This window comes from Delphinus delphis, chromosome 8 (assembly GCF_949987515.2).
Source record: "Delphinus delphis chromosome 8, mDelDel1.2, whole genome shotgun sequence".
Taxonomy (NCBI): Eukaryota; Metazoa; Chordata; class Mammalia; order Artiodactyla; family Delphinidae; genus Delphinus; species Delphinus delphis.
Window position 1 is genome coordinate 10,231,292 of NC_082690.1, and position 26,657 is coordinate 10,257,948.

At 40.7% G+C, this 26,657-nt stretch overlaps 1 protein-coding gene across 2 annotated transcripts; it reads right to left on the reverse strand.

Moving 5' to 3' along the window:
* Window positions 1-8: 8 nt before the first annotated feature.
* Window positions 9-26,013, reverse strand: STT3A (STT3 oligosaccharyltransferase complex catalytic subunit A). 2 transcript variants are annotated; one of them, XM_060017716.1, is made up of 18 exons: window positions 25,943-26,013; window positions 23,735-23,861; window positions 22,902-22,962; window positions 20,509-20,630; window positions 19,987-20,132; window positions 18,716-18,806; window positions 17,300-17,406; window positions 16,208-16,372; window positions 14,766-14,946; window positions 13,793-13,948; window positions 12,754-12,845; window positions 11,908-12,063; window positions 11,464-11,652; window positions 10,432-10,548; window positions 10,212-10,314; window positions 6,171-6,359; window positions 5,037-5,152; window positions 9-4,471 (listed from the first exon to the last, which is right to left on the reverse strand). In XM_060017716.1, exons 2-18 carry the CDS (start codon window positions 23,820-23,822, stop codon window positions 4,433-4,435), a joined length of 2,118 nt encoding a protein of 705 aa, XP_059873699.1. In that variant the 5' UTR covers window positions 23,823-23,861; window positions 25,943-26,013; the 3' UTR covers window positions 9-4,432. The 2 variants fall into 2 exon arrangements, with proteins under 2 accessions (XP_059873699.1, XP_059873698.1); XM_060017715.1 differs by lacking the exon at window positions 25,943-26,013 and adding an exon at window positions 25,249-25,367.
* Between the last annotated feature and the right edge of the window lie 644 nt (window positions 26,014-26,657).

Consider the following 26,657-nt stretch of genomic DNA (forward strand, 5'->3'; position numbering starts at 1 on the left):
GTTTTAACCATGTCTCGTCCGAACAGGCACCAAAACAATACCTCCACTCAACCTTTTTGAAGGAAGTGCAACTGCGTAGCTTAGTTCTACCTGCTCTCTCTTTAATGTGTAAGAAACGGGCAGGTAGAAGCAAAAACGCTGCATTTTACAATGCAAATTTTAAAAGCAGAATAACCAGTTTAGGTGCGAAAGTAAATTCTGAAAAAGGGACTGGCTAGAGAAAACAATGTGGAAAAACTGAAATAGATACTCCCTCTCAACAGTAAACTAGACTGGGAACTCAAGGCGCAGGCAAGATCATCTATTCTCCAATTCTTAAAACTGGGCCACATACAATAAGCATAACTAGCTCTTGATTGTGATACTGGTAAAATAAGTGTAAAATATGTTACACAAAAATGCATACATTTGTTTAAAAGACAAAAAACAAGACCAGAACACTTCGAAATGCTTATGTGAGAAGTTTTTAACCGTGACATCACTGTTTAGGTTTCGTGTAATAAAGTAAGTTTTCCAGATCGTTTACTCCATTTTCTCTAGTTTCTGCACTGCATGCTGCAAACAAAGAATATGAAGAAAGGAAGAGGAGGACCAGACCGGCACAGTTCCTTTGTGTCTAGATAGAATAAAGGTATCTTAGCCTGAAAAAAATAAGGCATACACATCTCAGGCAGAGTATCAGTTAAAGAATAGATGCTCACAAAAACCTGTTCCCTTCTGAAACCTTACTAAAATAGTAAATTTTAAGAGTAAATATTAAAATAAATTAACTTAATAATGAAATATTAAATTTACTATTTTAAAATAGTAAATGCTTAAAAGGCAATAACCCACAAACACAGAACATGAAAAACAAAATTTTTGCAAAGTGGAGAGTCTTTAGATGAATGGTAATTTAGATGAAAGAAAGATGAATCCTAAAGCCAGCAACGGGAAAGCAGAAAAGCAATTTGGTTTACATCATAGAACTCCCTAAAGGCTCAAGTTGAATTAGTGACAACAGGTACTGAATGAGGTGAAGGTGGGGCTAAAAGAGGGTGAAAGACTATGTATGAAGCGAATAGACCCTTGGGTCCTCTCCCTCCTCTGTGTATACAAGGAACTGCCCCTCCCCGAAGCTGGTACTAGACTTGAGAGGGTAAATACATGGTTATCTGAACTGGATAGCAGCAGGCACAGTTAAGGGTTAGGTACCTAACTGAAACCAAAAGGATTAAGTTTATGCACTGAAGGTTGAACCTGTGAGCCTTCTTTCCTCACTTTACTCCCAGAAATCTGGCAGCCTGGCTTGTATCCTTCAGAGGACATAAAAGCCTTCTCAAGGGAATCTTACCTATATAGAAGAAAAGATCTAAAGATACCAATATCAGGGATTTCATAATGTAACAATGCAGCCAGATCACAGGAGAATGAAGCCCACATTCAATAAGCCCCACCCCAAACCAAACAGACCTTCCAGTCATCTTTTTAGGGTCCCACTCTTTAATAAGAGCAAACAAGCAAGACTTTGAAAAGGCCTTTAATATGAAAGATGTCCAAACAAAGGAATATTCAAACAAAAAGCTCTTGGATATTAAAAAAAATACATGATAGTAGAAAAAAGTAAACAAAATAGATAGGTTAGGAACAAAAAGTTTAGGAAATCTCCAGAAGGAAGAATAAAGATGGGAAACAGAGGATTAAATATAAGAATATTGGGAGACTAATCTAGGAAGTCCAAAATCCAAGTAACTTATTTTTCACAACAAGAAAGGGAGTCGGGGGAATCCACAAATGACTCAAGAAAATTTCCCAGACAAAAGAACTTGACCTTCCATACTTTTCCCATACTTTCCATACTTTACTTTTCCAAGGTTAAAGTACCCAGCTTCTGAACACATCATTGGGAAAATTTCAAAATAGTACAAAGAGAAGATACTAAGAGGTCTGGGGAGGGAGTGAGAGGGAATGGACACATACAAAAAAAATAAGAATCAGAATATCATTGCATTTCTCAGCATTTAGAAGACAGAAAACAATGGGCCAATGCCTTCAAAAATAATTCTAAGGAAAAGTTAATCCCAACCTGGAACTCTACACCTAGGCAACCTATGAATCGTGTGATGACAGACACTCAAGACCTCAAGAAATTTATCTCCCACACACTTTCTTAGGAAGGTCATGGTGATAAATCAAGAAAGAAGTCAGGGGATTAACACACAATATAACAGTGAAAGGATACACCAACCCAAGAGGTGTGTAGCAAACCTAGAGAGTAAACCAATCCAAACTGGAATATACCAAAACAGACGACATCTCTAAGAATGAATACCTAATGAGTTGAACATACTAAAAGGAAGCTGGCACAAATGAAGGTGAGTCTGGGGAGAAATCAGTGACGAGTACAAAACACAAGTGAAAAAACTCCCTTCAAAAATGTTATGCAGAAAAAAAAAGTAGTAACATTATATATACCACATGGCCTAGTTGTGAAAAGCCTTAAGGTAAAAACTACTGAGTTAACCTAAACCATAACTATAATAGAGCCTTGAGATGGTAAGAATATGTGTGTCCATGGGAAGAGAAGGATGGTGAAAAAGAACCAAATCCTCAATTTCCACACCAGAAAGTCAACAGATGATACCTAAAAGTGAAAAACCAACACATAGCAAAATAAAGCAAGTCATTTAATGATATGGAGGTAAGTAATATGAGAATCAGCTGAGTTGAAAGTGGGTACCTCGGGGGGGGGGGGGTGGAAAACAGCGTTGTTGGTTTTTAGAATTATTTGATTTTCTTTTACTGTAACGATGGAAATTAGAAGTGCACTGTAACGATGGAAATTAGAAGTAAATTTTTAAAAAATATAGCTTCATGTAGCCTAGAAAGTAACAAAATTAAAATCATAAGAGTAACAAGTACAGTGATAAAGGGTTATCCCATTCCTACAGAGGTAAATCACTAATGATCTCTAACTGGTATTACTCATATTGGTTAAAAAAACAAACAAAAAACCCACGTCTGAATAACCTCTTCCACTAGGGAGGAATTCTGTATATAAATCAAGTCATGTATTTACATATAGTAAATCAAATCTTACATCAGATCTAAATCTCACCCACAGTTGAAGCACGTGGTACATAAAACTGGTTTGGAAGGCTGCTTCCTGGGTACACAGGTAGACCCGAGCATACCTTTAGGAGCACCATTTTGACTTATCTGAAAGTCACGTCATTGCTCCTGTTTCTTAAACAGGTAACAGTAAAGAGTTACCTTGTATTTTTTTTTTTAATAACTAAGGGTTTATACACATCACTGACATATGTCTTAAAATACATAAAATACCCTATTGTAACTGAACATAAGGCTGTTTGTCCTGACATTAAATATAGATGGAACTCCTGTGCTTTTTGTAGCTAATTTGGCAAGGGCTTCAGAACCAGATCATGGAGCTTGTTAGTGATATATAATAACAGAGGCTGAGACTAAGGGAGAGAGAAGCTCACCTTTAAATATTCACAACAGTTTTAGTGCATGAGCTAAAGGAAATCGCTAAAGGACAAGTGAGAGTACTGAAAAGCTAGATTTCAGATAGATACGTATGGTTACAAATCAGCTAATTCAAAAACACCTACTGACCATCAAGTTCTATACACGATGTTGGAGGAGTTTCGTCCTCTCCATCGAGAATAATTTCACTGTTTGCCTTAAGTCTTCAAAACTACTGATTTAGTATCACTGGATTTACTCCTGCATAAAAACAAAAACACCTAGCTAGTCCCAAAGAAACTGGTGAGATCAGGTCTGGCTAGCCACCTTCTGTCCCTTGTAGTCAAAGAGCCTCTAAGGACAAGAGATGTTGAGAACAGAGACATGATGGCAATGCAGCTACCTTTCCTGCCCAGAAACGGCACTCCTCTGGTCCCACAAACTTTTATTCATTCAGTAAAAGCTTACTGAGCACCCACTATGTGCAAGGCATTGTGCTAGGTACTGCAGTTTTTGAAATGACAAAACTGTTTGTATATGTAGGATCTGAGCTAGTCCTTGATAGTTCTCCTGATTTGAGAGAGAAAGACAGAATGCCCCTATGTGGCTCATTTAGGGAGCCAAGAGCACAGATGAGGTCTGTTTTCTGTCCTTCTATCAGCCCAGCATAAACTTTAGGCTTCCTCAAATCAGTCATAAGTCAAAACAAATAAGGCACATTTTTAAAAAAATTCCCCCCTTTAATTGACCAAAGTAAAGCCATGACATTTCATTTGGTAACCTGCTCAGAATTATAAAGATCATTCCATTTGGCTCAGCCCATACTGCCCAGGACAAAACCTCCAGACAATTCTAATCTCGTCGTGCTCTGTTCTTATAAACTGCATATTTTTAAACCATCTTCAGCGCCCTAAATGTGACACACTCAGTGCGAAGCAGATCAGAGCCGAACGGACGTTAACATTTATGTCCTTGACAAGCCACGATTATCCAGGTCCTTCACCTGCCAACAGAAAGGTATCAGTTTAATATTTACAATCATCAGGTCAACATGGGAGAGCTTCTCTACTGAGCTGGGTTCACCCAGATGGGGACAGATTATGTTGGATTATGCTGCCTGGTTTGGCTCTGGTGTGGGACTAGCTACTCTTTCAAATACAGCAAGAGTTCTCAACCTTTTCTTACGTAAGAGGTATAACACACTTCTATGTGACTCTCTATGCCATAAGTTCTTCAGTGGGAGAGAAGAAAATGTAGTTCGCAAACACACACACACTCTCCTTCTCTCCCTCTCTCCCTCTGTCCCTGTCTTTCTCTCTCCCCCCACCGCTCCAAGACTGACAATCACTAAAACAGATCAAGTCTGGCTCCAACTGGAAAAATATCACTGTAACCACTTCCAGGATGACAGAAGACTGGAGTGTCTACTTTCTAAGAACAATCTAAAATAAAAATATTCTAAGTGAGTCACAAGCTACTTTTTAGACATTAGAAATATCCCTATTTTATAAACATGTGGCCCCGTTTTTAAGCACTAGAGCTGCTTTCTCAGTGTTACATCTGCTCACCTTGTATATCCTGACCAGCCAATGTTCTGTGGTATATGCTTCCTCCAGGACATCAAGCTCAAAGTCTTTATTCCCAATCTCAGCATTCCGAACACGGTCATAGCCTAGTGGACGCTCTAGAGAGTGACAAAAATGGAGACACACATCTTTCTACAGTGCTTATTTCCTACAGAAATACTAAGTCAACTTGATTAGTCATCCCACTGGAACATTATTCCCTAGCATGCAATTTGTTTAGAGAGTAGGGCTTGCAGAAAAGGACATCAGTTAGTAAGGGCAAATCAAGTGTTACCCTAACTCACGTCCTCTCCGAGATGATGCTTGGCAGAGTGCATGGAGATTATCTCTTCTAAGAGACAGAGGGCTGACTTCCAAGCACCTTTGTTCCTGAGGATTACCACCCATGGCCTCTGTGATACACTAGCAACCCTTCTGAACCTATCAGATGTCACAGGCCTGCATCTAATTCAAAAGTAGTCCCAACTGCAGAACTAAGAAAGGAAAGAAGTCAGAAAGAAAGACTTAATCAAATTACTTTCAATTTATCTGAAGAAATGTAAAGTCCTTTATCTCGCTCTATCACCTTTCACATTCCTTTCTCCACTACAATACCGTTTACTGAGAGGCAATAAAAAGTAATGGGCAAAAGCACAAAAGCTAGAGCCAGACTGCCTGAGTTTAACCTGACCCTGCACCAGTTATGTGCCTTTGGGCAGTTAAGGAACCTACTTGTACCTCAATTTCCTCATATATAAAATGGCAATAATATTAGTATCAACCTTTTGGATTGTTATAAGGATTAAATGAATTAGTAGATATAGAGCACTTAAAGCAGTGCCTGGCATATAAAAAACACTGTATGGGGCTTCCCTGGTGGCACAGTGGTTGAGAGTCCGCCTGCCGATGCAGGGGACACGGGTTCGTGCCCCGGTCTGGGAAGATCCCACATACCGCGGAGCGGCTGGGCCCGTGACCCATGGCTGCTGAGCCTGTGCGTCCAGAGCCTGTGCTCCGCAACGGGAGAGGCCACAGCAGTGAGAGGCCTGCGTACCGCAAAAAAAAAAAAAAACACTGAAACACTGTATGTGTTAGCTATTACTGTTGTTACTGTTGTTATTATCAGGAATCACTCACTGGCTTCTGTGTAGACTTGTCCAAAGCGGTAGTAACACATCTTGTACATGAGGCAATTGAGCAGCACTGGAGAACCCTCACGGTCCACACGGAATTCCCCAGTTGGAGTATAATAATCATGTTCCTTGATATGTTTGCCTGTATCTGTGCTCCCTCCAATCCGGACCATCCACAGAAATTTGTTGATGTCTAGAAAAAAAAGAAAAAGAAAAACTGCTGTTATCACAAAGGTTGCTGGAGCTAAATCACCTAATGAAAGGTCACTATGTCTAAGGAAATTCCCCCAAATACTTTTCTAATGGGGTATAGTACCATTTAACTCTAAGTTATAAAAATAACAAAGCTAATGTATGGTCAAAACTTTTTTCCTCAAAATATACAGCTTTTCCTATAGATTTTCCTGTAGACTCCTAAAATCCTACGCTATTGGCCCAGACTTAGGTCATAACTGAAGTTAGTCCCAAGTATTAGCTAGGGCTAAGCTGTCCAATATATTAGCTATTAGCCACATGTAGCTGCTGACACTTGATATGTGGCTAGTCCAAATTAAGATGTGCTGTAAGTATAAAATACATGATGGATTTCTAAGACTTAGTCCAAAATAAAACAAAAAAAAGTGGGTAAAATATTTTGGTTACACATTAATGTTTTAGATATATTCAGTTTAATAAAATTATTTAATTCATTTTCCCTGTTTCTCTTTACTTATTTTGATATGGCTAATAGAAAAAAATTTTTTTTTAATAAATTTATTTATTTTATTTATTTATTTTTGGCTGTGTTGGGTCTTCGTTGCTGCGTGTGGGCTTTTCTCTAGTTGCAAAGACCAGGGGCTACTCTTCCTTGCGATGCGTGGGCTTCTCGTTGCGGTGGCTTCTCTTGTTGTGGAGCACGGGCTCTAGGCATGTGGGCTTCAGTAGTTGTGGCACATGGGCTCAGAAGTTGTGGTGCACGGGCTTAGTTACTCCACAGGATGTGGGATCTTCCCGGACTACGGCTCGAACCCCTGTCCCCTGCATTGGCAGGCGGATTCTTAACCACTGTGCCACCACGGAAGCCCCGCTAATAGAAAATTTTAAGAATACATACGTGGATCCCACATGTCATTGGACAGCAATGACCTAGGGAGTAGCAGCTTTACCAAAAAGGTAGAGAAGAGAGAATGTGCTCCCTCTTGACCTACAGTTGCAAAGTTACAAACTTCTAAAGCACATGTATGAGAAGTCAACATTTCTATGTCAAACACACTACCAGGCTCCATAAATACTGACAGCACCATCAACTCAGGTTATCTCTTAGAATATGTCACTCCCTGTATCTCCCCCAAAGGCTTTAGGGAAATAGACGATTAGTATAAGATGAATCATTGATCCGTAAGAAAAGATTCCTACTGCTACTAAAAGGGGTTCCAGGGAATATCACAGTGGTGAAGAACACAGACTCTGGATCTGGACTCTGGATAAACTGCCTGGGTTTGAATTCCCACACTGCCAATTCTAGGTGGGTGACCCTGAATAAGTTACTGAACCTCTCTGTGCTTCAGTTTCCTCATATGTCGAATTAGAAAAACAAGAGTATCTGCAACGATAGGGCTGCTACAACATTATAAGTAAAAGCATGTTACCTTACATATTGTTTGTCACATAGTAAGTATTCAAGAAATAATATTATTATCCTCATGGAATGTCTGCAATCGTACCTCCATCTTTCAAATGGAAAACCTGAAGCACAGCGACTTGCCTAGACCACACAGCCAGAAATAGGACCAAAAATAAAACCCCAGAGCATCAACTCAACTATCTTAGAGTACTGATTTTATAGCTCCCTGGCAGGTATGTTTGAAGCAAAAAGCTGACAAGCTTTGAGAATGGAAGACTGCACAGCAAAAGAAATGATCAACAAAATGAAAAGGCAACCTATGGAATGGGAGAAAATATCTGTAAACCATATATCAAATAAGGGGTTAATAACCAAAATATATAAGGAACTCATACAACTCAATAGCAAAAAACCCCCAAATAATCCAATTAAAAATGGGCAAAAGACCTGAAAAGACATTTTTCCAAAGAAGAGATTCAAATGGCCAACAGATACATGAATGAAAAGGTGCTCAACATCACTAATCATTAAGGAAACATAAAACTACAATGAGGCATCATCTCATACCTGCTAGAATGGCTCTCGTCAAAAAGACAAAAGACATGCTGGTAAGGATGCTAAGAAAAGGAAATACTTGTGCACTGCTGGTGGGAATGTAAATTGGTACAGACACTACAGGATCAGTGGGGAGGTTCCTCAAAAAATTCAAAATAGAACTACCATGTGATCCTGCAATCCCACTTCTGGGGATATATCCAGAAGAAATGAAATCAATATCCCAGAGAGATATCAGCAGTCACTGCAGCATTATTCACAATAGCCAAGACATGGAAACAACCTTAGTCTATCGACAGATGAACAGATAAAGAAAATGTGATATATATATATATATATGTATCATGGAATACTAAAGATTTCAGGGAACTATCCATTTCTACCACATACGTGTGTACATTCGCATATATAAAAATACATATGCAAACAAACATACATACATACACAAATACTTTTCTGTACTATTTGGATAAATTATTATTAGCAAGAAAAAAACCTATAATCACACACAACCAAATGGTGCTGAAACAATTGCTTGTGAAAGTTCAAATCCATGGGACCACATCCCTGCTATCATCATTCTTCCTCTGCTTGTACAAGACACACCACACATAGAAACTAGTCTTATTACTTTATACTGACACTTTACATATACTATCCAGGTGGATTTGTTAAGTCTGTCTATATCAGAAGCCAGACATAATCTAAAATCTGAACATCTCTAAGAAGCAACCACATATTCAAAGAAAACTGAGACAGAAATATGAGGTAATTATTAACTGCAGAGAACAAGTTATTCTAGATAAGAATGTAACCATGGTGTACAGGTTGACTCAGCAGTAAATAATATTTACTTAGTCATGATGAAAACACTTTATCTGGATTTAACCAAAAACTGATCATTAACTCTACTGAGAAGATGCAAGACAGAAAGGGGGAGGGGATCATACAAAGAACTAAACTCCTTATCTACCTTAATAAGAAGTTGACACAGCATATCTAAAATGATCGATCAATGAATAGCAGGATATACATATTATTTAGAAATATGTACATAAGTACTAGAAGAAATAACTGAAGGAATAATTTTCCTGGGAACTGACGTTATAAAGTAGTTTAGGGGCAGAGGACTTTTTTTTTTTTTTTTTTTTTTTTGCGGTATGTGGGCCTCTCACTGTTGTGGCCTCTCCCGTTGCAGAGCACAGGCTCCGGACGCGCAGGCTCAGCGGCCATGGCTCACGGGCCCAGCCGCTCCGCGGCATGTGGGATCTTCCTGGACCGGGGCACGAACCCATGCCCCCTGCATCGGCAGGCGGACTCTCAACCACTGCGCCACCAGGGAAGCCCTACCATTTTTATTATAAACCTTCAGAAGTATTTAACATTTAAAAATATAAATAGGTATTGCTTTAATTTTTTTAAGGCAGAGAACTATATTTGGATGATTCTTCTAAACATACGATTTTGCTAATAATCACAGGGAACATGGTTAACATATGCCATATAAATATATATATATAAAACATTTTAAGTTGGCAGATGATTCTATGGCTTAAACCCACTAAAAAATGTTAATTCTTAAGCTCATTTTCAGAAGCCTTATATTCTCTGTTGTTCACTGGTTGTGGAACTACTCCTAAGTCTTTAGACAATTATAGCATGCCATATCTACATGAGAAGAATTCTTTATATCTACTTCCTACCTGTTGCAAAATAAATAAATAAATAAATAAATAAAAATAACCAAATCTCAAGTTGCAAATACTTAAAAACTTCCCCAACTAAGAAAATATGTTGATATTGGTAAAAGGATAGAAAAATAAAGAGATTCATCTAGTTTTCTTAGAATCTATGCCTTGTAGCTAGAAGTAGAATCAAGTACATTACCATCAGAGGAATACCCAGTAAGGCCTCCAAAAATGACCAGCACATAGCTAACATCAAGCTCCCTCATGATCTCATAGGCTTTTTCTTCTGTGGATGCCATTGCCTAGAAAAACACACGCACGTTTCTCAGCGCAAAATTCCAGGCCATGTGACCCCTCATGGAGAAGTATTTCCCACTAAACCCTGTGCATCAAACACTCAAATGACCCCTTCACCTTACCTGCCCTACTCGAGAAATATGGGTATTATTCCATGTGTTGTTATCCACTAAAATAGTCCGATTCGCCATAGCTGTAATCTGGTAGCCATAATCCCACCATGACATGACCTTCGCATCCTGAAAGAAGAATGGGAGATGGAAATAACAAGCTTCTCACTGCCTCCAAAATCAAATACAAGAGGGGTGGAAGGGCATCTGACAGGAAGTGAGATATTGCTAATTAATGTTTCTTCACAGAATAACATACGCCCAACAACAAAATACATCTTGGTACCTGGTCCTACATTTACATACAATCATGAAATCTCAACCGCAAATTATACAACCCAACATTGCCAATACTTTCATCCCAGATCATCTTATACAAACAAGCATAATGGTGCGGGAGGTGTAGTGGGCTGTGCAGTATTTCCAAATAAACAGCCTGGTGTCATCAGATAACCGTATTAAATAAATGACCAAAAACAAAGTCACAATAATCAGTTACTAAAAAGAAGGGGGTGGGGGAGGGGAAACAAATCACAGGATAGGACGAAAAAGGATTAAGAAATTCTTATAAGAATCTAACTCAGAAGTGCCATTCCCAGCAGCTATTGGAAAGAAAATCACTTCAGATTCTCAAATGGTATAAACCAAAATGTTAAAAGTGGTTATCTCAGGTGATCCTTTATGGAAAATTTATGTCTCCTTTTTCTTTTCTTCGCTTCTATTTTTGGATTTTTCTACAATAAACATGCATTATTTATTAACTATTTTTCTTCTTTTATAATTGGAATGGCCTACCTCATGATAAAATCACCATGCTGTCAATACAAGTGTCCAAGCAGAGTGCAGATAATTACCAGTAAAGGTCGCTTACAGAAAAAATCCTGAATTGAACGGAGGTTGACCTTTAAGGCTCATTCAACACCAGGTTCGATAGCTCCAATTTCTCCAAGCTTTCCACCCATCTAAAAGCTATCTGATTCACTCTAACATCAAATGTCTCTCCCTTCCTCCTACCGCACAATCCCACGCCTCCCAAATCTTCACCTCTGGAGTATTGTGACGAAGCCAATAGTACGCTTCTCGGAAGTCATCAAAAATGATCCTACTACCATCCCCACCACGAGCAGACAGCACAATGGACGGAGAAGAGTAGGCCTCGCTGGTCACCCAGGTTGAATGAAAGGTATAGGTGATGAGAAAGAAAGCCATGACGAGTATCATGCCACTTGCCACCTAGACAAGGAAGAACAACTGTGCTGTAAACCAAATTAAATTTATGTAATACAGAACAGCTTCTTACACACAGTCAGTAATATAGATGAGATGACTCAGAATAAATTAGAGGCTATGAGTTCATTCCGAGCTCTTGTGACAGTGCTCTACTTTACTCCCCCTCACTCAAACAAACAAACAAAATACAAATGCAAACACACACACAAAGACGCACACAGTTCCCCAAGCCAGTTCTTTGCGTTGCTTAATTCTTACTTCATTCTTAATAGGGTAGGTAGAATCCTGTTGTTTCTTGTTCTTCTTGTCTGGTCTACTTATGTCCAAATTCTTCATATAAGTGGACAGCACCTGAGAGACTCCAATGCCAGAAAGAATGCACATAACAGGCGCCAACACTAGCATCAGACGCACCTAAAAAAAAAAACGGAAGCAAGATCACAATCAGTGTTTTACAAATTACAGATTTCAACCTATTAGTAGATGATGACATCAATTTAGGGGTTTTCAACAAACATGATCTGTCAGTGAAATGGAACAAAAATAGAAGAGAAAATACTTGATACATCTATTGTAGAATATATATATTTTTAAAGTTTGTTTTTCAGGTCTACATGTATATATGTATACCCTGAGCAATGATACGATATAAAATGTATTTCTTAACTGTGGTTTGGGATCAAAAAAGTGTGAGAAGCACTAACTTAACTGCAATATATAAACTCTCTTCTCTCTTTTAACAACCTAGCACTCAGAACCCAGGCCTTTAAGAAAAAAACATCATCTCCCATTTTAAGACACCAGAAAGAGAGGGGAAAGAACCCACCCAGGGTCAATTTCTCCAACAAGTGACAAAGTGCCTCTCCCTAACACAAGGGTTATGAATCCAAGGAAGGTGGGCCCCACAATCAGAATGTATGAGTGCCCCATACATTCCTGGGAAGGATCAACAACAGTGAGCAGCTTTACCACGCAGCCCCTCAAGCGCTCAGAGGGAAGCCCCTGCACAGCATCAATACTGAACCTGCCATGCAGGGGTACGAAGAAAACCCTCAGAGCTAGGGGTGGAAAGGTTCGCTAAGACTGCAGGCATTCATTCCTCACCATCACAGCTGAAAAGTACATGCTGGTCACACCATACATGATGATGAAAATCCGGGCATCAGACAGGTTGCTAAAGCAGTAATAAAGACCAACTACAAAAGTAAAAGTAAAAAGAAGTGAAAAGCTGAAAAAACAATCGTAGATACATGCAAAGATGTTACTACGGCACTCTTTAAAACAGCAAAAAATCTGAAACCACATAAATGTCCAACATTAAGGATGTAGTTAATTACAGAATATTTATAAAATAGAATAAAATACATCAATTAAAGTACTGCTGTGGAAGTTTATGGACCATATGCCTTCCTCTTTACACACCTCTGTACCTAAAAAACTAACAAATGATATATCTTATATATTATTTCTCTAAAGTAATACTAAATAACAAATTATCGTGATTATGAAATTTTAAGTCAGAGGAAAAACTCTATCATCTGACTTCTAATCAATAAATAAATGGATGAATATATATCAAAGCGTTAACAGTAGCAACAGGTGTGTGGTGAGAACTCCTGAAATTTTACTTTTTGAAATATTTGTCTATATTTTTACAAATGACAACTTACTTTCATAATAAGAAAAAAAAAGTTACTTTAATAAAAAACAAAGTCCCTACCACTGGTAAATTCTAAGATATATCTGAATTGGCCAGAAGATAAGTTAGATGAAGAAATTTTACAGTCAGCTATGCCTATTCTCAAAATTCAATACTGCCAAGAAGATAAATGGGGAGGAGTCAGGGATGAGGGGTGGGGTATACTAGAAGCACTCAAAAACCCTGAACTAGGGCTGAACTGTAACTTATGATACAAATGAACAGAAAACTGTGAGACTCTGAACTTGCCAGTATCTGCAATTGTTCAACTTCTGCTCTGCTTCAAATATTAGAAAAATGTGCTTAGCCATCCTCTGTACTGCATAGATAAACAGGCAAAAACCAAAAACAACAACAAAAGCACAAGGATGAGGGTATTTTACTTATTTTGAATCAAATGATGATTCTTAGAAAGAAGACCACTTCAGAACAAGGCAAACAGACCTGGAAACATGAAGACGAGAAGCTGCAGGTCGAAATAGTACGAAGACCAGGTCGTAGGCTGATGCTCAGACACAGAGGCGATGATGGGGATGTTGTTCTTGGCATAAGAAGGATCCAGCAGTGAGTAGAAACGGCCTGTCCAGGGAGATATTTTTCCTGGCAGCAAAGAGGCAACAAATATTTCACAATTACTTCTGAAACAAAATAACATGTGATCCTAACTAATCACAACTTTCCATTTAATAAGCTTCTCTGAGACAGAGGACTAGGTTTTTGTTTAAATGCCACCAATACTTCGAGAATTTCACTCCTTCCTTTCTTTCAAACTTGAGAGTATTTTTGTCAGCACAGTCAGTAGAATAAAGTCAGGTTGTATATAAACTCAGAGAGAAGGGAGGCAGAGATACTTCCTAGAAGGGTTTTAGGACCAATCTGGTCAAACCAAGGCCAATGCTATAAACTAAGTCACTCAGCCCTCCAGTGGTGCTCTGAATACACAGAGTCTTGGGCAAAATCAAATCAGACTCTGAGAAGTGTACGTGAGGAAGATGAAGAGAGGAGGAAAACGTGGCATGCTACCCAAACTAAACAGTCACGGTTTTGTCATATGGGATTAGATGAGGCCACGCTGTAGGGCAAGCAATGTTAGGATTTCTCCCACCCTACCAACAGGAAAGAAAAGGACGGACACACACACACAGAGGAGAAAGATTAGCATGGTAAAATACAGTCCTGTCACCAAGTGTAGGTCTTCTGAGATTAAGAGCTGATCTAATATGATTTTCTTTCTATGCTGAATCCAGACACTGGCTGACAATAGGATTGAATGTGCAGAAGTTGGACTTTATATGCTTGAAATCAAGAGAAACAGGAGGAAAGAATGAATCTTTCTGTGGCCAGGAAATAACCCATATTTTTGGAGTTTATTCTATGTTCATACCCATTTACACTTAATACTAAAAGCCTTCCCTACCTGTCAGCATGAGGAGAGCTCCCACGGTGAGAAGGACAAAGCCTACCAGGGAGATGACACTTCGGAAAAGAACTTCAAATTGCTGTGGATTCAACTTGCTGCGTAGATAATCCACAAAGGCATGGATCTGGCAGAGACCAAAGACCCCAAAGGCTGCCATGTGCTCTGATGAAAGGACCGGCTGTAGGTGAAAGCATATGTATGAGATTGTTAGGAAAAGAACGGGTCCAGCCTTGACCTGAATTATCCTGACCAAGTTCAGACCAAAGGGTCCAATGAGTTCTGAGGCCACCAAGGAATTAGGACCAATCTAGAGGAGGGTCTAATTCACCTACCTCATTTTTCAAAGAATATTTAGAGTCCTCCAAAGTGTACCACACTCTATCATTATCACATCTCTGGCCTTTGCTCAGGCTATTTCTTGAGCCTCGATTGCAATTCTCACTTTCCCAAAATTTGCATTCACAGAAATTCTGATCATTCAAGGCCCAATGCAAATACCATTTCCTCCTAACCTACCAAATTGAAATCCATCACTCTCCTCTATATTCCACACACTTTAGATCTCTTCCATAACTTAGACCAATGGTCTCAAACTCCACCAGGCATAATCATGGCAGGGGACAGGAAGAGGGGGGGTTTAGACAGACTGCTAAGCCCTACCGCCAGAGTTTCTGATTCAGTAGATCTGTGGCAGGTCCCCAGAATTTGCATTTCTAATGAGTTCCCAGATGCTGCTGACACTGCTGGTCCAGGAACTACATTTCTAGAACGACTAGACCACAGACTAGTGGTTCTAGAAGCGTGTGCTTCTTTCCCAACAAGACTGTGACTTCCTTAAGGACCAGAACCACATTTTTACTTTTAACATTTCCCAGGTATTAGCAAATTGCATACAGCAGATGATCAGTAACGAAAAACTTGCTGACCTGAATAAGGGTTCCACTTTCGTAAGAATTTTACATGACAAATCACACATACCACATTATTCTCTGACTTAATAGCTGTCTCTTAACCCTGTGGGGTAATGTGGTTAAAAGGTTCAGGCTTTGCTTGCTAAAGAACTTTCACTTGGGCCCGATTAAGAAGTTCAGGGGTCATTACTATTAAATGGAGTCATTCGCATTAAAAAGGACTGAAAAAGATAACTGTGATCACTCACCTTAACTCAGCTCAACCAAAATATCCCTCCTCCTCCCATAAACCTAAGCCAAGTTAGGAGTCATTAAATTCAAACTTCATGAACAAATATTAACACACTCCAGGAGGCAGACTTTAATGACCAATAACTCTGTTGCTTCAGTTAACAGAAGCAGTGTTAGCAAGGTCAGACCTGTGAATAAGTTTTACTATCCTCACCAGAATCCAAGATAAATCAATTTAGTTGGAGCTGCTTAGAAAAAGTGGAAGCAGCTAAAAACCTCACTCAGTCTAAGGCTCACCTGGAAACCCACAAAGGAGATCTGCATGGAAAGGATGGTGCCCAGGCAGTAAACAGTACAGTAGGCCACATAGATCCGGTGGGAGAAACGTCCTGTGAGCATCAGCACCAGTACATGAAGCGGGATCAAGTTGATCAAGAACACATAACCTCCCCATGAAGAGACCTAGGACAGGATAAAAAAGAAAAGTTCGTCTGAGCACTCCTCCTTGGATCACCACCATGTACCTTAGGATGTTACCTGTGACCTTTTTTTTTTTTTTTTTTTTTTGCAGTACGCGGGCCTCTCACTGCTGTGGCCTCTCCCGTTGCAGAACACAGGCTCTGGACGCGCAGGCTCAGCGGCCATGGGTCACGGGCCCAGCCACTCCGCGGCACGTGGGATCTTCCCGGACCGGGGCACAAACCCGCGTCCCCCGCATCAGCAGGTGGACTCTCAACCACTGCGCCACCAGGGAAGCCCTACCTGTGACCTTTTTAAAGAACATCTCTTTACAGTAACCAAAAACTTTATTTACACCAAGTGGTTTAAAGAGTTTAAATAATTGACTCTTTAAGTAGGAAAATCAAATTAACACCCATTACTGTAACTCAATCCTCTGTTTGCTATGGCTCCTGCCATCACGATCACAAAACAAGAGGCCCCCAACTCTCAGCATTAATCTGGATACACCCTACGGTAAGGTCACACAGAGGATTTAGGGATTCAAGGGAAATGTGATCAAGTGGAAGCAGTTAAGGAAAGAAGTCTCGTTGTTTACAAGATTGAACAGAAAAAAATATACGTCAGGAAAGGAAAAATTTAAGGGGAACACACCAGAAAAGAGAGTTGGCCAACCAATATGTACCCATAGGAAATACAGTATCTGGAAACCTTTAAAAATTAAAAAAATTATCTCTATCTTGCTATTATACAATGGATATGCCTGCCTGCCTTGGATTAGGCTTTGTATGGACACAACAGACTATATAAAGACTTTTAGCCTCTAGTTCATGGTCTCAAAGCCCAAGAGCTACTTCCAATTTATATCAGTTGATCCCGATAGGTATTCAGACATAGAGAGACTCCTGAAAGTAGGGAGTGAAGAGTTACCATGTAGAAATAAGCAAGGGCACACTTGGCTGCCCAATAGATGGAACCAGTCTTTACTGCTTTGATCCACATGTAGTAGGTGAGTAGCATGCAGAAGATGGCAATCCCTGCAGAAAGAACACAAAAATCCAGTAAAAGGCCATGCTGGAAGAGTATTTCATACTGTTCTGGAACAAACTACCTGGATTCATATCTCAGACCTACTACCCATTAACAGTGTAATTACTCTACCTCCCTTTGTCTCAGTTTCCTGTAAAAGAGTCCATAATAGTATCTACTTCATAAAACTACTGTGAAGACAAATTTAACTATTGCATGTAAAGCACTTAGAACAGTACCTAGCATGCAGCAAGCACTCAGTAAGTATTAGTCATTATTACTACTATTCTTTCCAGGCACTAAATTCCCTGCTGTTTCAGTCCTAAAGATATCCCGTACTATCAAGCACCAGCCTGCCTCTACATCTTACCACAAGCTGGTCCATATGCCCTGACTGCCTCTCTCCTTAATATCTGCCTAACGAAGTTCCAACTTCAGGGCCCAGTTCAAATACAACTACTTCCAAAAAGCCTTCCGTGATTCCCAAATCTGAATTAATCTCTCCTCTCACCACGTTCCCAAAGTACTCTGCTCACCCTTCTCTCATGGCACATAATACTATCTGCCCATTATTATTAATTTTTATAGTCTGCATTAATCTGTGTTAATAGATTATGGGCCAACATAATTTTATTCATTATCTATCCCTATAATTCCTTAATTATAAGCCAATACTCCTATTCATTAACTATCTTTATAATACCTAACACTGTTTTACCAATAACATTCAATAAATACAGGCTGAATTGGAAATAAGTCAATAAAAGTCACCATAGTTTTAAGAATATCCATTCCTCTCATCTAGGAAAATAAAGCAAATGTTTACAATGTTAAAACAACAGTACCAACCAACACTAAAACTTAACTCTACTTTTAGGAGTACAGAGATGAGCCAAAGGCCTTATATAAGGAAAATTACCAGCTACCTTTCTAGAGGAAATAACAGAGAGAGAATATAAACTTGTCTGAGGTCCCTTCCTGCCCTTTTTTTTTTTTTTTTTGGATGTGGACTGTTTTTAAAGTCTCTATTGAATCTGTTACAGTATTGCTTGTTTTATGTTTTGGTCCCCTGGCCGAGAGGCATGTGGGATCCTAGCTCCCCGACCAGGGATCAAACCCACACCCCCTGCACTGGAAGGCAAAGCCTCAACCACTGGACCACCAGGGAAGTCCCTTCCTGCCCATTTCTCATCTTCTCACCCAGACACCATTTTTGCTATCACTAAACAACAGATTTGAACCCAGATTCTACTGCACTTCATGAAGCTCTACTAGATAATGAGGTGAACAGATCCTCTTCAGCCCTTTAAGTCTTACCTTCATTATCATAGGAGCCAGCTACAGATCGGGAGATATAGCCAGGAACTACAGCAATCATGGCTGCAGCAAGAAGTCCAGCTCCTGCATCCTGTAAGACAAGAGGGGTAACAGGACGTTAACACCAATACATCTATGAAAGAGAAGAGAGGATCCACTAGTCCATTCTGCTTACAATGGGCCCAGGGAACAGTCTGACACTTTCCACGGTAGATGTGATGCTAGAAATGTTTGCAGCACAAGAAAGCTACATACTTCACAACCAATTCCCCGCGATGATGGCAAGTCTGAAACTGAGTACACACATGTTAAGAACAGACAAATCATGTAAGCTGTCAGATGCTGCCCCAGAATGGGCTGTTTGGCTGGAGTATCCCCAGATTTATGAGTCCCTACCCCTAACAATATCTGCACACCACAGGAACACCAGTCACCCCTCTACAAGCTATCCAAGGACAACCAAAGGAAGACCATACGTATTCGAGCTAAAAAGCCAACGAAGACAGGTGACAATCTCTCTGGACTAAAGATGCCAGGATCTTAGATAATAAAGCTGGAATATTCCTAGGCAATCTGTGAACTCAGGAGAGAAGAACAACAAAGTATAACCCACACTCCAAAAAAGGAAGGACTTGTCTGTTCGTAAGAGTCAAATTTGGAACAAGGGCAGCAAGGAGAAGGATGAAAACGTTTCCAAATTAAACTCAAGCCCTCCTACTAGTTTATCACCTCTCAGGTATCTCCCTGACACCATAGCCACAAACTAAGAATAGCATGCAAGGAGCCAGGGTCAGCAATGCAGAAACCTAGAAGAAGAGAGTCAGTATTATGGAGTCTACTACAAAAGCCAAGTGGTTTAAGAATTTTTAAATAAACATTTGAAAAAAAAAATTAGCAAATAATTGCTAACTGTCCATTTCCAGTAGGAAGACCTAACCACTTCAGAACGCTTCTTGTAGTTATTTTTCCTCTCCCTTAGATTGTGAGGAATTCAAAATCTAAACCTCATTTTAAATATTTTTTTTCCCGTATGTAGCAATTTATATTTGACCTTCATATGTTCTCTTCTAAGGATAAACAGTTGCTAATGACAAGAAACCACATATTCTCGGGAGGGGCTGGGGTGAACTCAGGAATTCGGCTCAGCAAAAGCGGGCTTTAGCCTCTGGCTCCCTGCCCTTCTAAGGCTCTCAGTCCCCCACCCTTTAGCATCAACTTGAGAGGTTCAACAACATTCATTCCCAAGCCTCCTGTCACCCCAAATCCTTCACCTTGAGTTCTTTGGTAAGGTGGTACGTGACGATGGTGGTGAAGGAAGAGAAGAGAGGGGCCAGGAACACACAGACATTCCGAATGTCGATGGTGATGTGGAAAAAATGGAGGACATGGTAGATTGCAGCAGAGGTGATCATTAAGCCTGTAACCAGAAGAAGAAGGGCCAATAGGTTATCCTAGTAAGACAAAGACAAGGGAAAGAGAAAGGGAAAATCCAAGTATCAATAAAGTGATAACACCGGTTTTGACAAACCACCAGAAACACTAATACAGCAACTGCAGGAGGCCTATAAATTTCTCTCCTATGGATTCAAGCAGAAGTCCAGAATTTACGGAAAACTACCCATTCCCGCTCTCCCATACATGTTCTCCCTTCTATATAAGATCTACTTTTAGGAATCTGCAAGCAGAATGAAATTACAAGTGTCACAAAACGAAGATATTAGAAATAAAAGACACTGTTCCATAATATAAAAATATCTTACTGCTGCAAAGGAAAAAAATCCTGTTCCCCTCACCTGGGTAAATTGTTCCTCCAATGATTCGTCCCAAAGGGTACCAGGCCCGGTCATCAAACCAGTTATGGAATTTATAAAATCCCTCCTCAGCCAGGAACCGGGTAGTCCGATAATTAAAGTACCTATATCAAGAAAGAAATGAATTGTGTCTCCTCCTCTCCATACCCAAACACTTGCCTCAGTTTGCAGTGACTTTTGCTCCTCAGGTTACACCACTGAGGAACTTATCATTACTCCAATAACAGTCAGTTTGGTACCAAAAAGTATTTCAAGCATGAAAATCATTTTACATCACCATAAGCCTCCTCATTTATAGCTCCATGCTTGTCTCAGTTAAAGCACTGCTTCTCTCATAAGGAAATGCAACCGTAGTCTAACCTTATAAGAAAACACTCAAGAAGGATGCTTCACCAGGCTGGCATGTAGTAGGCATTAGCCCCAGTCAGAAAATTCAAGCACTCCAAAGACAGGACGGCCGAGATGTGGACACCAATAAACTTGACTCTTTTCAAGTGACAGGAACACACAGAGGAATATTTCCATACCACAGGCAAGGAGACAAGGATAACTTTAGGTGATGAGCATCTCTAAAGATGTGGGTGTAACACCATACGCGGGATGAACATTTTTTAGTCCACTCCATAACACAAACTTCTTAATAAGTGTTTAAACTTGTAATTAGATCTACTCATGTTGTTATCCAAAATAGGTCTGAATGCCACCTCCATGGTAGCATAAAAATACAGACTACATAAAAAATACTTGACATAAAATGCTTACAGTTATATACGGACACAGTTCTTTAGGTCCAAGCTATGTAACCCCTTCTCTTAAGTTTCTCATTTAAAAAGAAATAAAAAAGACAAAAATATATATGGAAATAATAAAAATATAAACAAATAAATAAAATAAAGGGAGCTGTTTAATCACTAAAGATAATCATTACTAACCATCTTTCCTGCCCACCCCTCTAACCCCATTTCCTCGTTGGTCAGTCAAGTTTTAGCAGCTGAAGTAAGTAAAGTAGCAGATGGCAGAAATCTCTATCCTTCTGGTTGTTGCTGATGAATGTTATTTTGGTAACTGTCAGGGAGACAGAAGGGATGGGGGTAGAAGGCAGTCAACGTGTGTCAGAATCATGTCCTTTACCTAACAGTAGGAGAGGCAGAGTCACACAGAGGAAGTGCAAGTTAGTGGGAAAAGGTCTGGCCTGGGTTCACACCCTGGGCCTCAGTTTCCTGCTCTGCAAAAAGAAGTGTCAAATCACATGATCTGTACAGTCCCTTTCATCTCAACAACTACAGAGCAGATGCTCTTGCTTTCCCTGACCATCTCATCTCAGTGTTTGCTCATCTAGAGGGTCTGAGAAAAAGCCCTAACAGACTGGTGATCAAGAAACAAAAGGATATAAGTTTCCTCATTCATGAGAGAGAAAACAAAAAACAGAAAAAACTGATTTGGGAGGCCCCAAAGAAAAGATCTGTATGCCTCCAAAGCGCTTTCAAATATCTACACAAAACAATACGACAAATCTGTAAATACATGCAGGTATTAAACTTGAATCCATGCTCCATAAACTGAACATGCTATTTTTAAGATATCAATGATGTTTCAAGAACCTACGATTCTGGTTCTCCAAATTTTTAATTAAGCCTTAACGCTAGGTAATATAATATAGTTACTCCAGTGTCTAGAAACAGACAAACGTAGATTCACATCCTGGCTCCTCCATTTACTCTGTGTGTAACCTTGAATGGTCTCTGCCAGCCTCAGCCACATTTGTGGAAAGGAGACACCACTACCTCCTTCTCGTAGGGTTATTGTAAGGATTTATAGATAATCTGTAAAACAGTTCTTGGAACAAAATGAAGCTCAGTAAATGTTTTTCACCTATGCCTCTTTTTATCTAATAAAATCTCCAATCCAACTCACAGCTTTAAATTTTCCTCAGTGTCTTACAACTTAACTGATAGGCCCGATTTCTAACATATTCACTGTTAAACAGAAAAAAGTCACAGATCTCAAGTTCATGACTTATAAGTTTTCTTTTGAACCTCAAACACACACCAGGCCCAGGCCCCTTTCCCTCAGTCTGCACCATTAACTGTCTACCAAGCTGAGAAGCCAGGCTTCTCTTAGCTTAGCCAGATCTTAAGTGATAGGCACACCAGCAACGCCTCTCTCATTTTTTAAGAGTTTGAGAGACTCGCTCAAATTCCAACAGAAATGTTTCAAAAGGAGACAATTATCTCCTTTAGAAAACTTGAGAGTTTTCCCCCCAAAATGTATAGAAAGTCCATCTCCATTACGGAGAGCTCACTGGAACGTGAATCTGATAACCATGAACCTAAATGTTTCCCAAAGGAAATACCAGACCAAGCAAAGGTACTCACGGATCAAATTCATGGATGACACTTTCAAATCTCAGGACAGCAAAGAGACGAGTGGAGAATGCTGCAAAAACCAGAGAACTATTATTTTAATGGTAATGTACCATGAAAAACAATAGTAGGTAGTAATATTATAGAGGTAATAGTATTATCCAGCACACAAGTCACAGGAAATACAAAATGATGCTGAATAAAGTATTTATCCATTCCTCCCACACAGAAGAAACAGAGAAGTTCGCCTTCCCCTGACAATGACACCTACATTTCCACTTAAGTAGGACACATTTAACTACTTATTGTTAAGGCCTATGACAACACATTCACCTACTAATATTGCACCCAATTTACATGGTCATCTTGTATATATGTTGACCTCCCCTCCCCACAACCTTACCTCCCCAAACCTTAGTTTGAAGCAAACTAAGAGGTAAGGAAATCAAGACTACTTATGACTCATGAAGAGCTAGAAAAACCTAAGAAAACAGAGTAAGTTCTGGAGAGATTTTCAGAAATACTAAGGCAGGCAACCACAGAAGACAAGTATCTTTTACAAAATTCAGTATCTCAGAGTCCCCGGTATCTCTTTCAGTCCTAAGAGAAAACAGAATTAGTACAGCGTGTTTCTCATTCTTTCCCAGATGATCAATAGTCCCAACTTTTATAATCCTTGTGTTTCTTTTATTTTGCTTTCGCAAAATTCTACTGATTGAGAACAGTAAAAAGAACACATTGCAATCTGCTGGGAAAAAACAAGGCATTTAAGAGAGCCATTGTTGATTTTTCAAGATTTTCTCCTTTCCATATCTGAAGAAAGAGAGGTCCACGTGCACACTCACATAACACAGCAGCCATTGACAGAATTAGAAGCTTCAGAAGTGTGTCCTGCTTCTCATAGGACAACCGTAAAAATCCCAGCTTGGTCATCTTGACATCAATGGGTGGCAACAGATGACACTCAAATAGCTAAAATGGAAAAGTCAAGACCATAAGATATTAAACACCTTCAACTTACCTAATTCAGTTTCATATTTTATGGTGGTAGAGAAACACAGAAACAGGAGTAATGCGCACACCAGAGAGGGTCAGGGCTAATACTAATACCCAAGTCAAGCCTGAATTATGACCAACTGGCAAGTAAGTAGGCACGTCAGGTCTGTGAGTCAAGGACGAAAAGGAATGAGACTCTATCACCACAATTCTGCTTCCCAGTCCTTGCAGCTAACGAGCACATAAGCACAATTGGCAACAGTGTGGTACAACAGGAGTAAAGAAGAAACACAGAAAAAAGGGGGTTGGAGGAAGACATGCAAAGAAAACAGGAAAGACTGGAAATACAGAAAAGAATAATTAAATGGAGAAACAGAGCATTCAAGAAAAGGCAGGAATGTATGAAAGAAAGCAGGGAATGAGCACAGAAGTGAAAGCAGAAGGCTGAGAAATAGAAGTCATGACTGAATCAGCACAGTTTACAGCCCTAAATTTCAGCTTCAACTGACTGGCTGCAAACTTTCTGTTCCCAATCCCAGTGGGGATGCAGGGTCAACTAGAGAGCATGACTGCTCACTCACTAATGCAGGTACAGTCATGCACTCAGAAAGAGAGGAAGATACACATAGATCACTGCACTTTCAATCGCTTACATCGCACTATAACTACTGCTCAGATCTACACCCACTTCCCATCAGCTGTCTCAAAGCATCCTGTAATTGACACTGCTGATTTAAGCCACTAATCCCAGAGACAGCTCATGGAACCAGATGACAATCTGGAAGGAAAAGAGAATACAATTTTCCTACTAAAGCAAAGAAAGGTTGGGCTGGGGTAAGGGGGGGGGGGGGGCGTACTATATTAAAATGTTGAGGGAAGCAGGCTGTAGACCATTCAGAAGAGTGATCACTTGGCGGACAAGATTTATCAGCACTAATTAGGAGGTTAGCTATTTCTGTTTAAGACAGCACTGCCTTCTTAAACCATAAACTGGTCAAGGACTAAGTGACAAAGAATCTGATAATAAAGAATATGCAACACTGTACAAGACTGCAGGGGAAAAAAAGGAACCTGGATCCTTCCTGATCTTTCTCCCACTATTACTAGAGGAAAGGAGCGGAAAAAATAACACTGGACAGGGTGGAAGGCATGAAGAATCATATATTTCTAGCTCCAACTGTGGGAAATCAAGCATCTTTTCCATAACTGTCCCAGAGGGGTGGTTTTACATTTAATCCTAATCCAAAAGGAAAACCTTATCTTGAAATCAAAACTAAACACCTAACTCCAGGAAGTCCCTAATCCAGCCACATCCCTCAAGTTTGTACTTGTTTTCTCCCACGCCTGAAACAGGAAAACTTACCACCGCTGAGCTGATATGAGCCACACGCCTAGAAGACTAAGCGGACGAAATGAGTACTAGAACCTCTACCTGAAAACTGAGTAAAGAAGCTGGTAATTTAGGCCAGGACCTTAAGGGAGTTTCCATACTGTGCTCTCTGGTCGTGTTCGCACACCGCTAAAGCAAATAAAGGCAAAGTCACTTTCCTTAAAGCACCTGGCATCTGTCCTCCACCTCGCCTGTGCCGGCAAGCTGTGGCCCCCTGTCCCACCCTGGCTCTAGTTCCGAAGACGGCAACCTGCCCACCTGCTGGCTCACACTAGCCCCACCCTCCCCCACTTCTGCTCACTCCTGCGCGTCCCTCCTCCCTCCGTCTCCCACCTTCACGAAATGCAACACCCCGGACACCACCCAGCGCCATCCCACCGCCTCACCACCCCACCGCCTCAGCATCCTGAGCGCCAACCCCTCCAGGACTAGTCCCAGGGTCCGATCTTTTCCACGCCCTCCTAGCCTAAGCGCCCGCCCAATCCTAGACCCCCGCCATCCTTCCATTCCAGGTCGTCCCCCACACGCCACACGCCCCCTTCTCTGCAAGGCCTCAGCCTCTGCCCGCGCCCGCGCCCACGCCCACGCCTGACGCCGTTAAAGCCCCACCAGCGCCTTGGACTGCACTTGCCCCTAACCCTCAAGTTATATCCTAGGGTCTTCTCACCTGACCCGAGTTCCTAAGGAATCCGCTCGCCTCCCGCTGCCATCCGTTCAGCGGCGCACCCAACCCTCGCAGCGTCGGGTCCGCCTCCCGGACCTCTCCCCATTGGTTGACTCAGGGCCAATACGACACTTGAAGAGAGCGATAGGATGACGGAACTGTCTGTCAGACTCGGAGGCGTGGACGAAGCCGCGCTCCCACTTTTTAACTGGACAATACAGGTATCATTTAGTAGCCGGAAGGCGGGACTTCGTGCAACCGCCGAGCCATGATAGGCCGGCTCAGGAGAGCGAGAGCGCGGAAAGAACACACTCGGAGCAGTTTGGTTGAGGGCCGAGCAGTGACGTGTCAGTCTGCGGGCCGCGAAGGAGTCGCGAGCGGAAGGTGTGGCGCGTTTAGCACAGTCACGTGACAAGAAGCGGAAACTACGCGAAGGAATGGGCAGAAACTACAAATCCCGAAAAGCCGGGCTGAGGTCGCTCGCCTCCGTTTCTGAGAGTTTCGTTTTTTTATAGGTAGAAATTGATGTTGCCTAATATAAGGTTAAAGGAGAGGTGGGAAGAATTTTCTACCTATTCTCAATGAAACCTCAATCGTTTCCCGGTCCAGACCTCTACATCTTGTGCAAGATCTTGTCTGACAGTTCGCTCAAGAGCTGTTTGGCTTTGCTCCGGTAAACTGCGATGTACAAGAGCCCTGCAAATGTCACGAGGCATTT